This window comes from Nicotiana attenuata, chromosome 3, assembly GCF_001879085.1.
Source record: "Nicotiana attenuata strain UT chromosome 3, NIATTr2, whole genome shotgun sequence".
In the NCBI taxonomy this organism is placed as follows: Eukaryota; Viridiplantae; Streptophyta; class Magnoliopsida; order Solanales; family Solanaceae; genus Nicotiana; species Nicotiana attenuata.
Window position 1 is genome coordinate 65266090 of NC_031991.1, and position 13881 is coordinate 65279970.

Here is a 13881-nt window from a genome sequence, read left to right on the forward strand (position 1 = left end):
TTCGGCGGACTATTTTTATTGAGCTGAGCGGAAATACGATTCATAAGTCGCAATTGGTGAACGCGATTTATAACTCGCATATCTGCTGAGCGCTTTATAACTTCGCATTCGGTCGCATTCCAAACAATATGGAAGTGGCATTTATAACTGCTATATCACGTTTGTGCGGTTTATGATCAAATGCTATTATGACGTTTCTGTCTAAAATGCAATTTTTATAAGTTGTATTTATGAAATTCACTTTGTAAATTGACAACCATAGTACATTTTCTAATGCTAACAAGAAACCACATAAATAAAAAATATGATGGGTAAAGATAGAAATATCATTTTATTTCTCTTTTGAGGTACATTTATTTATCAAAAAGTAGGAAGCTAATAATTGACCACTTATTATTACAATATTTTGTGAATTTTGCAAATAGCAAAATGCATACTCCTTCTGTATATATGTGAAATAGTTTGAATTATAAATTGTTTGAAGCTTTTGGTGCTAGACATGTTATAATATTTGTGTGAATATAAAAGTTTAACGGTAAAGTGGGAAGTACAAGACTAATAGTTTCAAATGTAAAAATATATCATCTTTTGAATGGAACAATTGGTGCCTTTTTTGAAATAACAATTGGTCATTTATTACGTCATTTAGAAATAACTAGTTCGCAAACGGTACAAAACAAATATTAGTTGCATTTTATAAATTGCAATTCAGAAACACGATTTATAAATTGCATTTCAAAAATACAATTTAAGTTGATGACATCTCTCGAAGATCAGTTAATTATGTATATCGAATTTCACATATTGATATTGGATATTTTTAGATTTTGATGAAAATTACACACTAATGAAAACTTTCAATAAAAATCCGATATTTTTTTAAAAACATTCGTATAACATAGCTACAATGTTATTATTTTCTCCCACCGACACCTTGGAGGGATATCTAAAAAACTACGACTTGTATGCAATTAAAATGAACTAGTCTTAGGGTACGTGCTTTGCGCGTATATCCATATTAGTAAGTATATAATTTTCTTTTCAGGTAGATTTTGATGTGTATTCATATAAATCATTATAATAGTTTTAAAATATTTAGTTTTATCTACATACATATTTTAAGGTAATTTTTGAGTTAATCGATAGTAAGGCTAGAAATCCATGTTTTAGTCACAGTTTGCACTCTAATCACTGCATCTTACTTGTGTTTTAGCTTAAATATTAGTGTATTGCACTTATTATGTGTATTCTGCCCTGCAGGAAATGATTCCAAGTTCATAAGATAATCTGGAGCTAAATCGAACAATTTGGAGCTTTGAAGTCTAAGTAAAAGTCCAAGGAATTAAATTGGGACCACGTTCATGGGTCGAGGACCAATCTGGAAGTCAAAAAGTGAGAAAAAAATATTACTCCGGAAAAAATGCACTACTGCGCTGTGCCATGCGCCGCGAGGCACAGGGCGCTAGTGCAAACTTCCTGCATAGTGTAAAAATCAACTCTCTAAATTTCTCCACAAGCGCATCACGTGGGGCGGCGCACTATGCGCCGCGCATGTGCAAATTTTATAGAGTATTTCTCCTACTTCAGCTTGAAAAGGATAGTTTCGTCCGGGCCCGTTCCTACACGTTATAAATACACCACAAATACGATTTTTAGAAAACTTTTGACCTTGGCAGCTTTTGGAGAGCATTGGAGGCTACACGATACAAGATTTTATCATCTTTTCATCAATTAAATATGGGAGTTTGGATTGTAAAATCTGAGAGAATGGAGTGCAATTTATAGCCCCAACCTGTTATGTTCAAATGAAGAGTTGTAACTCTTCCGAGGTCAGTTACGTAAAACGTCCATAACGTAAATGGCCATTTACGCAAAACGGGCAGAGGAAACGTTTTCCGTTACAAAAAACGGACGGGCAGAGTCAATGAAACGGATTTGGATTTCTGTTACAAACACGGATAATATTATGTTATTATTTACTATTAACAAAATAAATTTGATCCAAAAAATTAATCAATCAATCGATCATTTGACCAAATTCGAATCCGAATCCGAAGCCGAAGCCGAAGCTGAGCCGTGCGAGCGAGCGACGACGGCGTGAGGCTTGCCTTCTTCTTAACTCTTTAAGAGCTACAAGAATTAATCAATCGATCGATCATTTGACCAGATCCGAAGCCGACACTGAGCCGAGCGAGCGACGGCGCGAGGCTTGCCTTCTTCTTAACTCTTTAAGAGCTACAAGAAGAGCAATTGTATATATACCCATCAAAAACCTTTTCGCCTTCCAATATGGGACAATGTCCCATTGTTAAGGAAGGAAACTTAAAATTTTCATTTTCCCTCCATTTCCTATTCACTCTCTTTTAAGCCTATTTTAGCTTAAAACCTCAACAATCCCCCACACGAATTTTTAATGGCTATATCACGGAAATATGCATGAAAAAAGCAAGGATTAATTGCATCTGGATAAGTAGGTTTCCCTTTGAACTTTCCATAGTGAACTTATGTCGGATATACTCGGTCAATCGGTAGATTTGATATCTTTGAACCGTCGAACTTTAGTGTATACCTAGACAACCATAAGTCACACAATCAACCCTTAATCGTCTTTGGTTCTCATTATTGTGTTTTTTTCGGCCATGAACACCGCCTGATTTCATAAGTGCGTAGAGAAATGGCCTTATAAAATTCTCCTTGAAGCGGCTAACACTTCATACTTACATAGGTGATTCCTAAACGTGTCATCTCGTAGATACACCATTTGATATACCCGTATCAAATTTAGAAATTATTAAAAAGCCTTAATGCTTTATCCTTGGTACTGAACATTGTCTCATCACGAGAATGGACCAAAATTTTAGTTGACAATATTGAACCGTCATTAATGACTTTGTTTAATCTCCTTGAACCTAGATCTTGGGATCTCCAATCTTTTAGGTAGAGTTACCTCCATAATGACTTGTTCTCGGCCATAGTCCCATTCCTCTCGATGATTTCTCAACTACCTTTCTAGTTAGACCTTTTGTAAGTGGATCCGACACATTATCACTTGACTTTACGTAGTCAACCGTGATAATTCCTTTAGTGAGTAGTTGCCTAACGGTTTTATGTCTTCGTCATATATGACGAGATTTACCGTTACACATAACACTCCCGGCCCTTCCAATTGTCGCTTGACTATCGCAATGTATGCTATTGGTGCCAACAGTTTGGGCCAAAAAGGAATGTCTTCCAAGAAATTCCGGAGCCATTCAGCTTCTTCACCGGCTTTATCTAAGGCTATGAACTCAGCCTCCATTGTAGAGGGGGCAATACAAGTTTGTTTGGACGACTTCCAAGATTCCGCTCCTCCACCAATAGTGAATACATATCCACTTGTGGACTTAGAATCATTTGAACCGGTGATCTAATTTGCATCATAGTATCCCTCAATCACCGCAGGATATTTACTGTAGTGCAAAGCAAACTCCTGGGTATGTTCTAAATATCCCAAAACTCGTTTCATTGCCATCCAATGAGATTGACCTGGATTGCTCGTGTATCGACTCAATTTACTTATAGCACAAGCTATATCTGGTCGTGTACAATTCATGATATACATTAAGCATCCCAACACACGAGCATAATCCAATTGTGATATACTTTGGCCTTTGTTCTTTGCTAATGCAAGATTCACGTCAATTGGAGTCTTTGCAACTTTAAACTCTTAGTGCTTGAATTTTTCAAGTACCGTCTTAATATAATGACATTGTGACAATGCCAGACCTTGAGGAGTCTTATGGATCTTAATCCCTAGAATTAAATCAGCAACTCCCAAGTCCTTCATATCAAACTTGCTAGTTATCATACGCTTAGTCGCATTTATGTTGGCAATGTCATTACTCATTATCATTATATCATCCACATATAAGCAAACAATGACTATGTGATTTGGAACATTTTTAATGTATGCATATTTATCACATTCATTTATCTTAGAACCATTTGACAACATTATTTGGTCAAATTTCGCATGCCATTGTTTGGGTGTTTGTTTAGTCCGTAAAGGGACTTAACAAGTCTACATACCTTCTTTTCTTTACCTGGAACCACAAACCCTTCAGGTTGTTCCATGTAGATTTCTTCCTCCAAATCTCCATTTAAGAAGGCCGTCTTAACGTCCATTTGATGAATTTCAAGACCAGAAACTGCAGCTAATGCTACTAACATTCGTATGGACGTAATTCTTGTAACTGGAGAGTATGTATCAAAGTAGTCAAGACCTTCTCATTGTCTATACCCTTTGACTACAAGTCTTGCCTTAAATTTATCAATAGTGCCATCATCTTTCATTTTCCTCTTAAAAATCCATTTAGAACCTAAAGGTTTATTTCCAGAAGGAGGATCAACCAATTCCCATGTATGGTTGTTCAATATGGATTTTACTTCACTATTGACTGTCTCTTTCCAAAATAATGATTCCGAAAAAGTCGCCATGCTGTCGCGCCCCCTTTTTCCCTCCCTTTTTACGGGGAAGAAGGTTCGGGTTTTTGACATTCATGGGGGTAGTAACTCATTTCCTTTTGGGAATTGGGTATTTTGAAGAGTCGCCACCTAACGAATTATGGTGCATTAGGGCACCTAGAGCGATTAACTCTTGGATTGGTTTGCATTACCATTTAGGGTAAGGGCTCGAAATAACCTTGAGGGGAAGGTGTTAGGCACCCCTCTCGTTCCACAATGGTGGGTCGTGGCCGAACTTATATTTATGAATTAGTCCTTTAGCAAATAAGTAGTTTAATCAAATAGTTTGCAAGTAAAGCACGTTGGACGTAGTATAACTCAAATAATAGGACAAAGGTTTTGAACAAGTTGTATACATATAAAACAAAGTTTAAAACAGAAGGGATTTGGGAAAGGAGGGGTCCTAGGTTGTTTAGCCTACAGGATCACCCCACACAATGTCCGGTAAACACTCCTCAATGAGGGGCTACACGTGACATTAGCGTGTAGTCATCATATCCCATATCTACCCTTCCCACCCCGTGGTCATAGCCTACAACGTGCTAGTAAACTTGACGATGCCTATGCGTGCACTACCCGTCCCTTCCTTGTGGACCTGGAGGTATTTTAGGACCTCTAAATCTGGGCAGTTCTAGACGACCCCTAAGGTGCTTAAAAGGAGAAAATTTTAAGGCGACAGGCAAGAACAAATAGGACCTTAGCACATAAGGCAGAAAAGAAGCAATTAGAGGCTTAAGTTCACCTCCACAGATAATGCGTGTAAACTGCACGACTCAAACACAAATAAGGGCAATATTGTTAAACAGTATCCTAAGACATGATGTCTAGGCGAGTATCAGAACACATGAGATATGCAGTTTTTATTTTATAAACTCAGAAGTAATGGCCCTATTCGTTTGCCTACTGATTTTAAGCCTGCTAAAATCAGAACAACATTAAGTAGCAGAAACAGCTTCAGAGCTGCAGGATTTGAAAACGCCCTACAGGCTTGCCTACACGCTGAATAGTGGTGTCCTAAGAGCATGATGACTACGTTTGACATAGTAAAACAGTGGACAGGTTTTAAAACAGACTCTTGAGTTCCTATAGGCATGCTTTCTAATAGTGAATTAGGGCAATACTCGAAAGAATTCATTTCAGGAAAAACAAACCACTAATTAGACCAGTTTTGAAGTAAACTAATCATGAATTGGATTAACTTATTTAAACTAAACTGATTTTAGATCTATAGGCAGAATTTCTGACGTTGTTCCCTAAAGGCATGGTATCTAATTGTTAAGAGCTGATGTTAGAAACTTGTAGGCATGATAACAAATGAAAACAAATGTAAATACCCGTTATAACAAAGTTGAACTGGATCATATCCTATAGGCATAGTATCTACTTATGAAGTTGATTTTAAGACCTATAAACATGATTTCTATTATTGGACCCACTTGAGACCTATATGCATGATTTCTAACATGATAAGGCAAACATAAAAAATATAAAATCCTATAGGCATGATTTCTACCCATTTACCCCACAAATATGTAACTACCCACCCTTTTTCACTAGTCACCCCAATATTCGTTTACAAATTATTACAAACCAGATGAATGAATTACATAAATAGATAAAAAGAAAAGAAGAAGTTACACTATAGGGAGCCTGAAGCAGGCCCAAGTGATTTCCCAAGACCTCCAATAGCCTCAAATGCCAAATTCATAGACAATATCATTGTCTAGGTGCGTCAGAGTTCCCTAAGAATCTCAAGGATCCCGGGCAGTGCTCACACCTAGACTTTGTAACCAAATTGAGTAAGTGCAGTGTGGAAGGGCCAGCCTCAGTGTGGCAGAGTTCAGAGGATTCTCAAGAGGATCCCAAGGCAGTACACACACTGGAGGGGGCAGAACCTAGTGACTTAGGAGTAGAGTGAGAGTGCTTGACATAGTTTGAAAGGTTTCAGTAGAAAAACAGTGTTAAAAAGAGATTTTCTTGAAATAGTTTTGTAAGAAAACACATAGGGAGTTATTAAATAAGACAATTTAAAAAAAGGTAAGGTGGCTAACAATCAATCAAACCAAATACCGAACCCGAAGAAGTTCATCAGCACTTCAATACATGGAGTCAAACAGGTGCACACATCCACTTAGGGGTAATGGGGATTTGGGGTAAGCATGGGGCACATAGTAAGCACAGATGCACATAGGTACAGAATCAGAGGAGCCTTAAAAGGGGTCAAGGCATTTAAAGTAGCATGAACTTTAGAGTTAATACAGAATCAATAGGCGTAGGATAGCCAATTACTTCATACAGGAAGGTGCATGCCAGGGATCAGTGAAACATAGTCACATTGGGGCACACTAGAAGGGGATCCTAAGGGGGTATATAGCATGCAACAAAGAAGACAGTGAAGTAGATTGGGGCACACTAGAAGGGGATCATGATGAGAAGATTGGGCTTCAGTGAGAAAATAATTGATATGGTGTGGAGAACTTTGTCCAACAATTGGTATTCAGTGATTATCAATGGAACCAGGTGTGGATTCTTTCATTCTACAAGAGGCCTCAAACAAGGAGATCCATTGGCTCCCTCTCTATTCATTATGGGGCCAGAGCTTCTCTCAAGAATGCTTAACAACCTCACCCATGACCAGTTCTTCAATGGTTTCTACATGGAGAAAAATGGCCCCCAAATTACACATATCATTTTTACCTCTGGTTGCAGAAACCTCACTCAGGAAGATTATGAAGATCCTCCATGACTATGAGCAAGTGTCTGGTCAACAGATCAACAAGCATAAAAGCCACTTCATGACTGCTCCATCTACCCTTTATCACACCAACAGAAGAATTCAGCAAGTTACTGGCTTCACTAAGAGAGACTCCCCCATTACCTACCTTGGATGCCCTCTATATACTGCCAGGAAAAGGATTGCTCATTTCAATTGCCTGGTATCCAAAGTAGTCAGTAGGATCAGGGGATGGCATGGGAGATTACTATCATAGTGGGGGAAGAATGACTTTGATCAAACATGTNGACTTTGATCAAACATGTTTTGCAATCCCTTCCAATCCATCTGCTATCAGCTATTACACCTCCAAAGACTGTCCTCAAGCAGATTGAAAAATTGGCAGCCAACTTCTTCTGGGGAATAGATAAGGAAAGAAACAAGTACCACTGGGCTTCTTGGTACAAACTATCCCATCCAAAAGAGGAAGGAGGCATTGGCTTGAGGTCCATTGAAGATGTATGTAGAGCTATGGAGTTCAAACAATGGTGGTGGTTCAGAACTAAGAAGACCCTTTGGAGTGATTTTTTACTTGCTAAATACTGCAAGAGATCTCATCCCATATCCAAAAAATGGGACTCTGGGCAATCTCATACATGGAGAAGAATGAAGTGCAACAGAACAGAAGCTGAGGCTCACATTCAATGGAGACTTCACTCAGGAAATTCAAGCTTCTGCTGGGATAATTGGCTAGGTACTGGACATCTAGCAAGCTTCAGACACAGTAGTGGCAGACCTGGCAAGGTGAAAGTATCTTATTTCTGGTCTGATGGGCAATGGGATATTCAGAAACTTCATCAAGTAGCTCCCATGCACATGATCCCCCTCATCCTCCAAGTTCAGATCTACTATAATCCCCACACTCCTGACAAAGCAATCTGGCAACCTACCACTTCTGGGAATTTCACCTGTGGTTCTGCTTGGTCAGTGATTAGAGTTAAGAAAACTGTCTCAATGACCAACAAAATGACATGGCATAATCACATTCCCTTCAAATGGTCATTTTGCTTATGGAGGGCACTAAGGAACAAACTGCCCACAGATGACAGAATGGCTAGGCTTGGGCCTCTTACTGTCAACAGATGTGTCTGCTGCTCCAATTATTCTGTAGAGACAATTGAGCATATATTCAGTACTGGAAACTTTGCCAGGATCATTTGGAAGCACTTTAATGCACCTGTTGGAATCCAAAGCTCCATGTGTCACACCTCCTTTTATAGTACAATATAATAAAGGGAGTTATTTCCAACTTGAAGTGACAATCGGAACGGGATTTATTATTAAATTTTCAGAGTCGCCACTTAGGAAATTAGTGGTGTCCCAAGTCACCGGTTAGATCCCGACCCGAGGAGATTATGACTCTGTTATCAGTCCGCGAGCCAGAAATCCAGGTAAGGAATTCTGTTAACCCGGGAGAAGGTGTTAAGCATTCCCGGGTTCCGTGGTTCTAGCACGGTCGCTCAACTGTTGTATTTGATTTTATCTGATTTCAAAACATGTTATGTCCCATGTGCTTTTACTAGTAAACCGCGTTCATTTTTATTTTTAAGAATTGCAACGCTGTGAAAATGCATCTCGAACCACGTCGCACCAGTGCACCCGTGATTGTTAACACACTTTGACTACGTTGAGATTTGGATTTGGGTCACATAAATGTGCACCCGAATTCAGGAAAGTGATATTATTAAAGTACGCACCTAAAGCCACTACATATTTTATTGTTTTTGGGGAAGGTCGTGAAATTCGCTAAACGACCTATCCCGGAGTCTAAACATTTAACTTAAGCATTTGTCAAGGGACCCGCGATCTATTTGCTTAGTGACCTTGAGAAATTTGAGAAACACTATTAAGTATTCTACTAATAAGAGAAGGCCCCAATCAATTAGTATGTCCGTGTATTATTGCCAAGATACTCACATAGACGTTGAACAAAGTACCCAAGGAAACGTTTGAGTTTGTGGGCCTTAAAGCAGGCAATGTTCAATAAATAGTTGCTGTCCAGGCATGGGCCTTGTAGTAAGCCCAATAAGGAGATATTACTAATTGCTAAATCAGCCTAGCCTGGAGACAAGCCCGACTTAGTATCCTTGTCATGGTTGGGCTGTTGGTTTGGCCCAAACTTGGGCACAAAGACACTACTTTAAACCTGGGCCTGTGTCGAAGCTCAAATTGTGAAAAAACTCAGCCACTGGCCTTAAGTCATACGAGAACAAAATCAATTAAATATGAGATATGCTGAATCTACACTAAATAACTTGCAACTAATTAGTATCATCTTGCTTTAATTATAGTTTGTGCCCAGGCTTGTAGATAATCGCAGGTCTTTGATATTTCTAATGCGTGGATCCTATTTTAAACTAACAGATTCCCAAGAGCTAATTTGACACTTATCATTGGCCGGTTTTAAAATACTATTTCGAACTCTATTGGCCTACCAACATGAATCATCACAAAAGGTTACAACCAAGTAATATGAACGTTCATAGCTTTTACAGTTCATACAAATTTCAGCTCAAAACTAAACAGTCCAATCATGTCATTAACCGCAGAAAGTAGACATTAGATTCTAGCATGTGAATCGCTATAATCAGAATAAAACTCATTGCACAGTCCATATGTACAGTCCAGTTATACAGTCCAGTTATACAGTCCAAGGTTTACAATGTAAACACAAATTTAAAGCAGGCTTAACAAATGTACATCCATGAGTATCTACCCTAGCAAGATAACTTGAACACACATCTCAAGAGGTAAGCAAATGGGCCTTCATTTCAATATTCCAACTCAATGATACATCAAGTTAATCTCAAGAATATGTACCTGGAAATNAAGAAAACACATAGGGAGTTATTAAATAAGACAATTTAAAAAAAGGTAAGGTGGCTAACAATCAATCAAACCAAATACCGAACCCGAAGAAGTTCATCAGCACTTCAATACATGGAGTCAAACAGGTGCACACATCCACTTAGGGGTAATGGGGATTTGGGGTAAGCATGGGGCACATAGTAAGCACAGATGCACATAGGTACAGAATCAGAGGAGCCTTAAAAGGGGTCAAGGCATTTAAAGTAGCATGAACTTTAGAGTTAATACAGAATCAATAGGCGTAGGATAGCCAATTACTTCATACAGGAAGGTGCATGCCAGGGATCAGTGAAACATAGTCACATTGGGGCACACTAGAAGGGGATCCTAAGGGGGTATATAGCATGCAACAAAGAAGACAGTGAAGTAGATTGGGGCACACTAGAAGGGGATCATGATGAGAAGATTGGGCTTCAGTGAGAAAATAATTGATATGATGTGGAGAACTTTGTCCAACAATTGGTATTCAGTGATTATCAATGGAACCAGGTGTGGATTCTTTCATTCTACAAGAGGCCTCAAACAAGGAGATCCATTGGCTCCCTCTCTATTCATTATGGGGCCAGAGCTTCTCTCAAGAATGCTTAACAACCTCACCCATGACCAGTTCTTCAATGGTTTCTACATGGAGAAAAATGGCCCCCAAATTACACATATCATTTTTACCTCTGGTTGCAGAACCTCACTCAGGAAGATTATGAAGATCCTCCATGACTATGAGCAAGTGTCTGGTCAACAGATCAACAAGCATAAAAGCCACTTCATGACTGCTCCATCTACCCTTTATCACACCAACAGAAGAATTCAGCAAGTTACTGGCTTCACTAAGAGAGACTCCCCCATTACCTACCTTGGATGCCCTCTATATACTGCCAGGAAAAGGATTGCTCATTTCAATTGCCTGGTATCCAAAGTAGTCAGTAGGATCAGGGGATGGCATGGGAGATTACTATCATATGGGGGAAGAATGACTTTGATCAAACATGTTTTGCAATCCCTTCCAATCCATCTGCTATCAGCTATTACACCTCCAAAGACTGTCCTCAAGCAGATTGAAAAATTGGCAGCCAACTTCTTCTGGGGAATAGATAAGGAAAGAAACAAGTACCACTGGGCTTCTTGGTACAAACTATCCCATCCAAAAGAGGAAGGAGGCATTGGCTTGAGGTCCATTGAAGATGTATGTAGAGCTATGGAGTTCAAACAATGGTGGTGGTTCAGAACTATGAAGACCCTTTGGAGTGATTTTTTACTTGCTAAATACTGCAAGAGATCGCATCCCATATCCAAAAATGGGACTCTGGGCAATCTCATAAATGGAGAATAATGAAGGGCAACAGAACAGAAGTTAAGGCTCACATTCAATGGAGACTTCACTCAGGAAATTCAAGCTTCTGGTGGGATAATTGGCTAGGTACTGGACATCTAGCAAGCTTCAGACACAGTAGTGGCAGACCTGGCAAGGTGAAAGTATCTTATTTCTGGTCTGATGGGCAATGGGATATTCAGAAACTTCATCAAGTAGCTCCCATGCACATGATCCCCCTCATCCTCCAAGTTCAGATATAGTACAATCCCCATATTCCTGACAAAGCAATCTGGCAACCCACCACTTCTGGGAATTTCACCTGTGGTTCTGCTTGGTCAGTGATTAGAGAAAAGAAAACTGTCTCAGTGACCAACAAAATGACATGGCATAATCACATTCCCTTCAAATGGTCATTCTGCTTATGGGGGGCACTAAGGAACAAACTGCCCACAGATAACAGAGTGGCTAGGTTTGGGCCTCCTACTGTCAACAGATGTGTCTGCTGCTCCAATCATTCTGCAAAGACAATTGAGCATATATTCAGTACTGGAAACTTTGCCAGGATCATTTGGAAACACTTTAATGCACCTGTTGGAAGCCAAAGCTCCATGCAATCTCTTAGAATCACCTTGATGAATTGGTGGATTCAAATAGGGAAGAATGAAGTGCAGAAGCTCCTCCTAAATACCATGCCCATCATAATCATCTGGAACTTGTGGAAAAACAGATGTGCTGCCAAGTATGGAGCGAAAGCATCATCTGTTAGCAGAACTCTGTTCTCCATCACCTCTGATCTCCTCATGCTACTCAGAACATCATACACCAATGTAAAATGGCCATCCAATTGGATTGAAATTTATCAGATCACTGAAGACCTGCAGCATCACATTTCAGTGCAACAGGTTATATGGAGGAGGCCAAGCCATAGTTATGTCAAAGTGAATTCAGATGGCAGCGCCCTTGATAACCCTGGGAAAATTGGAGCAGGCATCATTATCAGGGATCATGAAGGACAGTTCATCCATGCAATTGCAAGTCCCCTTGGTATTGGTACCAATAACCAAGCAGAAACTGAAGCTGCATACATTGGCATCAAATGGTGCATTGATCATGGCTTCTCCAAAATCCACCTGGAAGCTGATTCCAATCTCCTCATTCTTTGGCTTACCACCAACTCTGAACCCCCCTGGTCCCTAACCATCTAACTCCAGAAAATCAAAGCCATGAATCAACATTGTGAGGACATCAAATACTCACATGTTTTTAGAGAAGCCAACTGTCCTGCTGATTCCCTCTCTAAACTCAGCCATGGCCTCACCTCTTTGACTCACTTCAATAATCAAATGGAACTCCCAGCTCATATAAGGGTCAGGTAATTCTGGATCAAAGGGGCACCCCTTCTTTCAGACACAAAAAGACAAACAAAGTCATCTTCCCACCACACCTCCTCACAGACAGCCCTTATGCCCATGATAGATCATCATCCCATTAAAGGTGCCTCAGCAGCCTCAGGTTCAACAGTTCAGCACTTCATGCAGCACACCAACAGTTCACACAGCTGTGGAATTTCTGGACCAATTTTTCCCTAACAGTGTTTTCTTTATTGCAGGAAAGCCTCCTCAATGAACTACCAATCTCAATGTTGTTTAGTCAGGGTGTGGTATTAGTATTTATGCTCATTCTCCTGAACTCACAACATTGGACTCAAGTAGGATATGAAGGAAAAGAAAACTTGAACTACCTGGGAATCCACGTTCCACTATACACGCTGGGGCACAACACAGCACATACACCCCCCCATTCCCACAAAGTAGCACCCCAGTTCTTCTCAACCCACCACTCCAAACCACCAGATATAACCTTGCAGTCACCCTACCATGACCAAAGGGTACTACCGTCCAGATGTGCATTCACCCAGTTTCTCTGCCATCCTAACACTGCACACTCAGAAAAACATCACAAAATTAACAGTTTCAGAAAACTGAGCAGAAATGCTCAACTTTTGACTAACACTGTTCTCTTTTTTGCAGGTTTGTTATCTCATCCTCAAGTTCCTCATATGGAATGATCTCAGGGAATGACAAACTTAAGGTTCAATCTCCTGGAACCATACCAAATGACACCCAAGCACCACCCCTCCAGAAACACCAACACACAGATGCAACAGAAAAAACAGAAAATTGCAGTTTCAATTACTGAAACTGCAGAAATTATAGCAACTCCTCATTCAGTTGCTATACCTTATTGCAACATATCCCTCTGCCCCAAATCACACCCCAAATCCAAAAAACCAAACCAATTCACACCCAGGCTTCAACCCCACATCCACTCAGATACAGAAACTGCAGAATTTGCAGGAAGTACAGAACCTGTAGGAATTTCTCTGCCTGCTCCTATTACCAATACCAACTCACCCCTCCTTCTTAAA

General features: G+C 39.8%; 1 protein-coding gene across 1 annotated transcript; it reads left to right on the forward strand.

The window, feature by feature from the left end:
• Positions 11471–13652, forward strand: LOC109224446. Its single transcript, XM_019389027.1, has 3 exons — positions 11471–11665; positions 11714–12642; positions 13484–13652. The coding sequence occupies exons 1-3, from the start codon at positions 11471–11473 to the stop codon at positions 13650–13652; spliced, it is 1293 nt and encodes a 430-aa protein (XP_019244572.1).

Excerpts from the sequence above, each read along its gene's own strand:
- LOC109224446 (XM_019389027.1), top strand. The coding sequence starts at position 11,471 with ATGAAGGGCAACAGAACAGAAGTTAAGGCTCACATTCAATGGAGACTT. Across the intron at positions 11,666-11,713 it reads ATATTCAGAAACTTCATCAA|TACAATCCCCATATTCCTGA; the intron begins GTAGCTCCCATG and ends GTTCAGATATAG. Across the intron at positions 12,643-13,483 it reads ACCAACTCTGAACCCCCCTG|GTTTGTTATCTCATCCTCAA; the intron begins GTCCCTAACCAT and ends TCTTTTTTGCAG.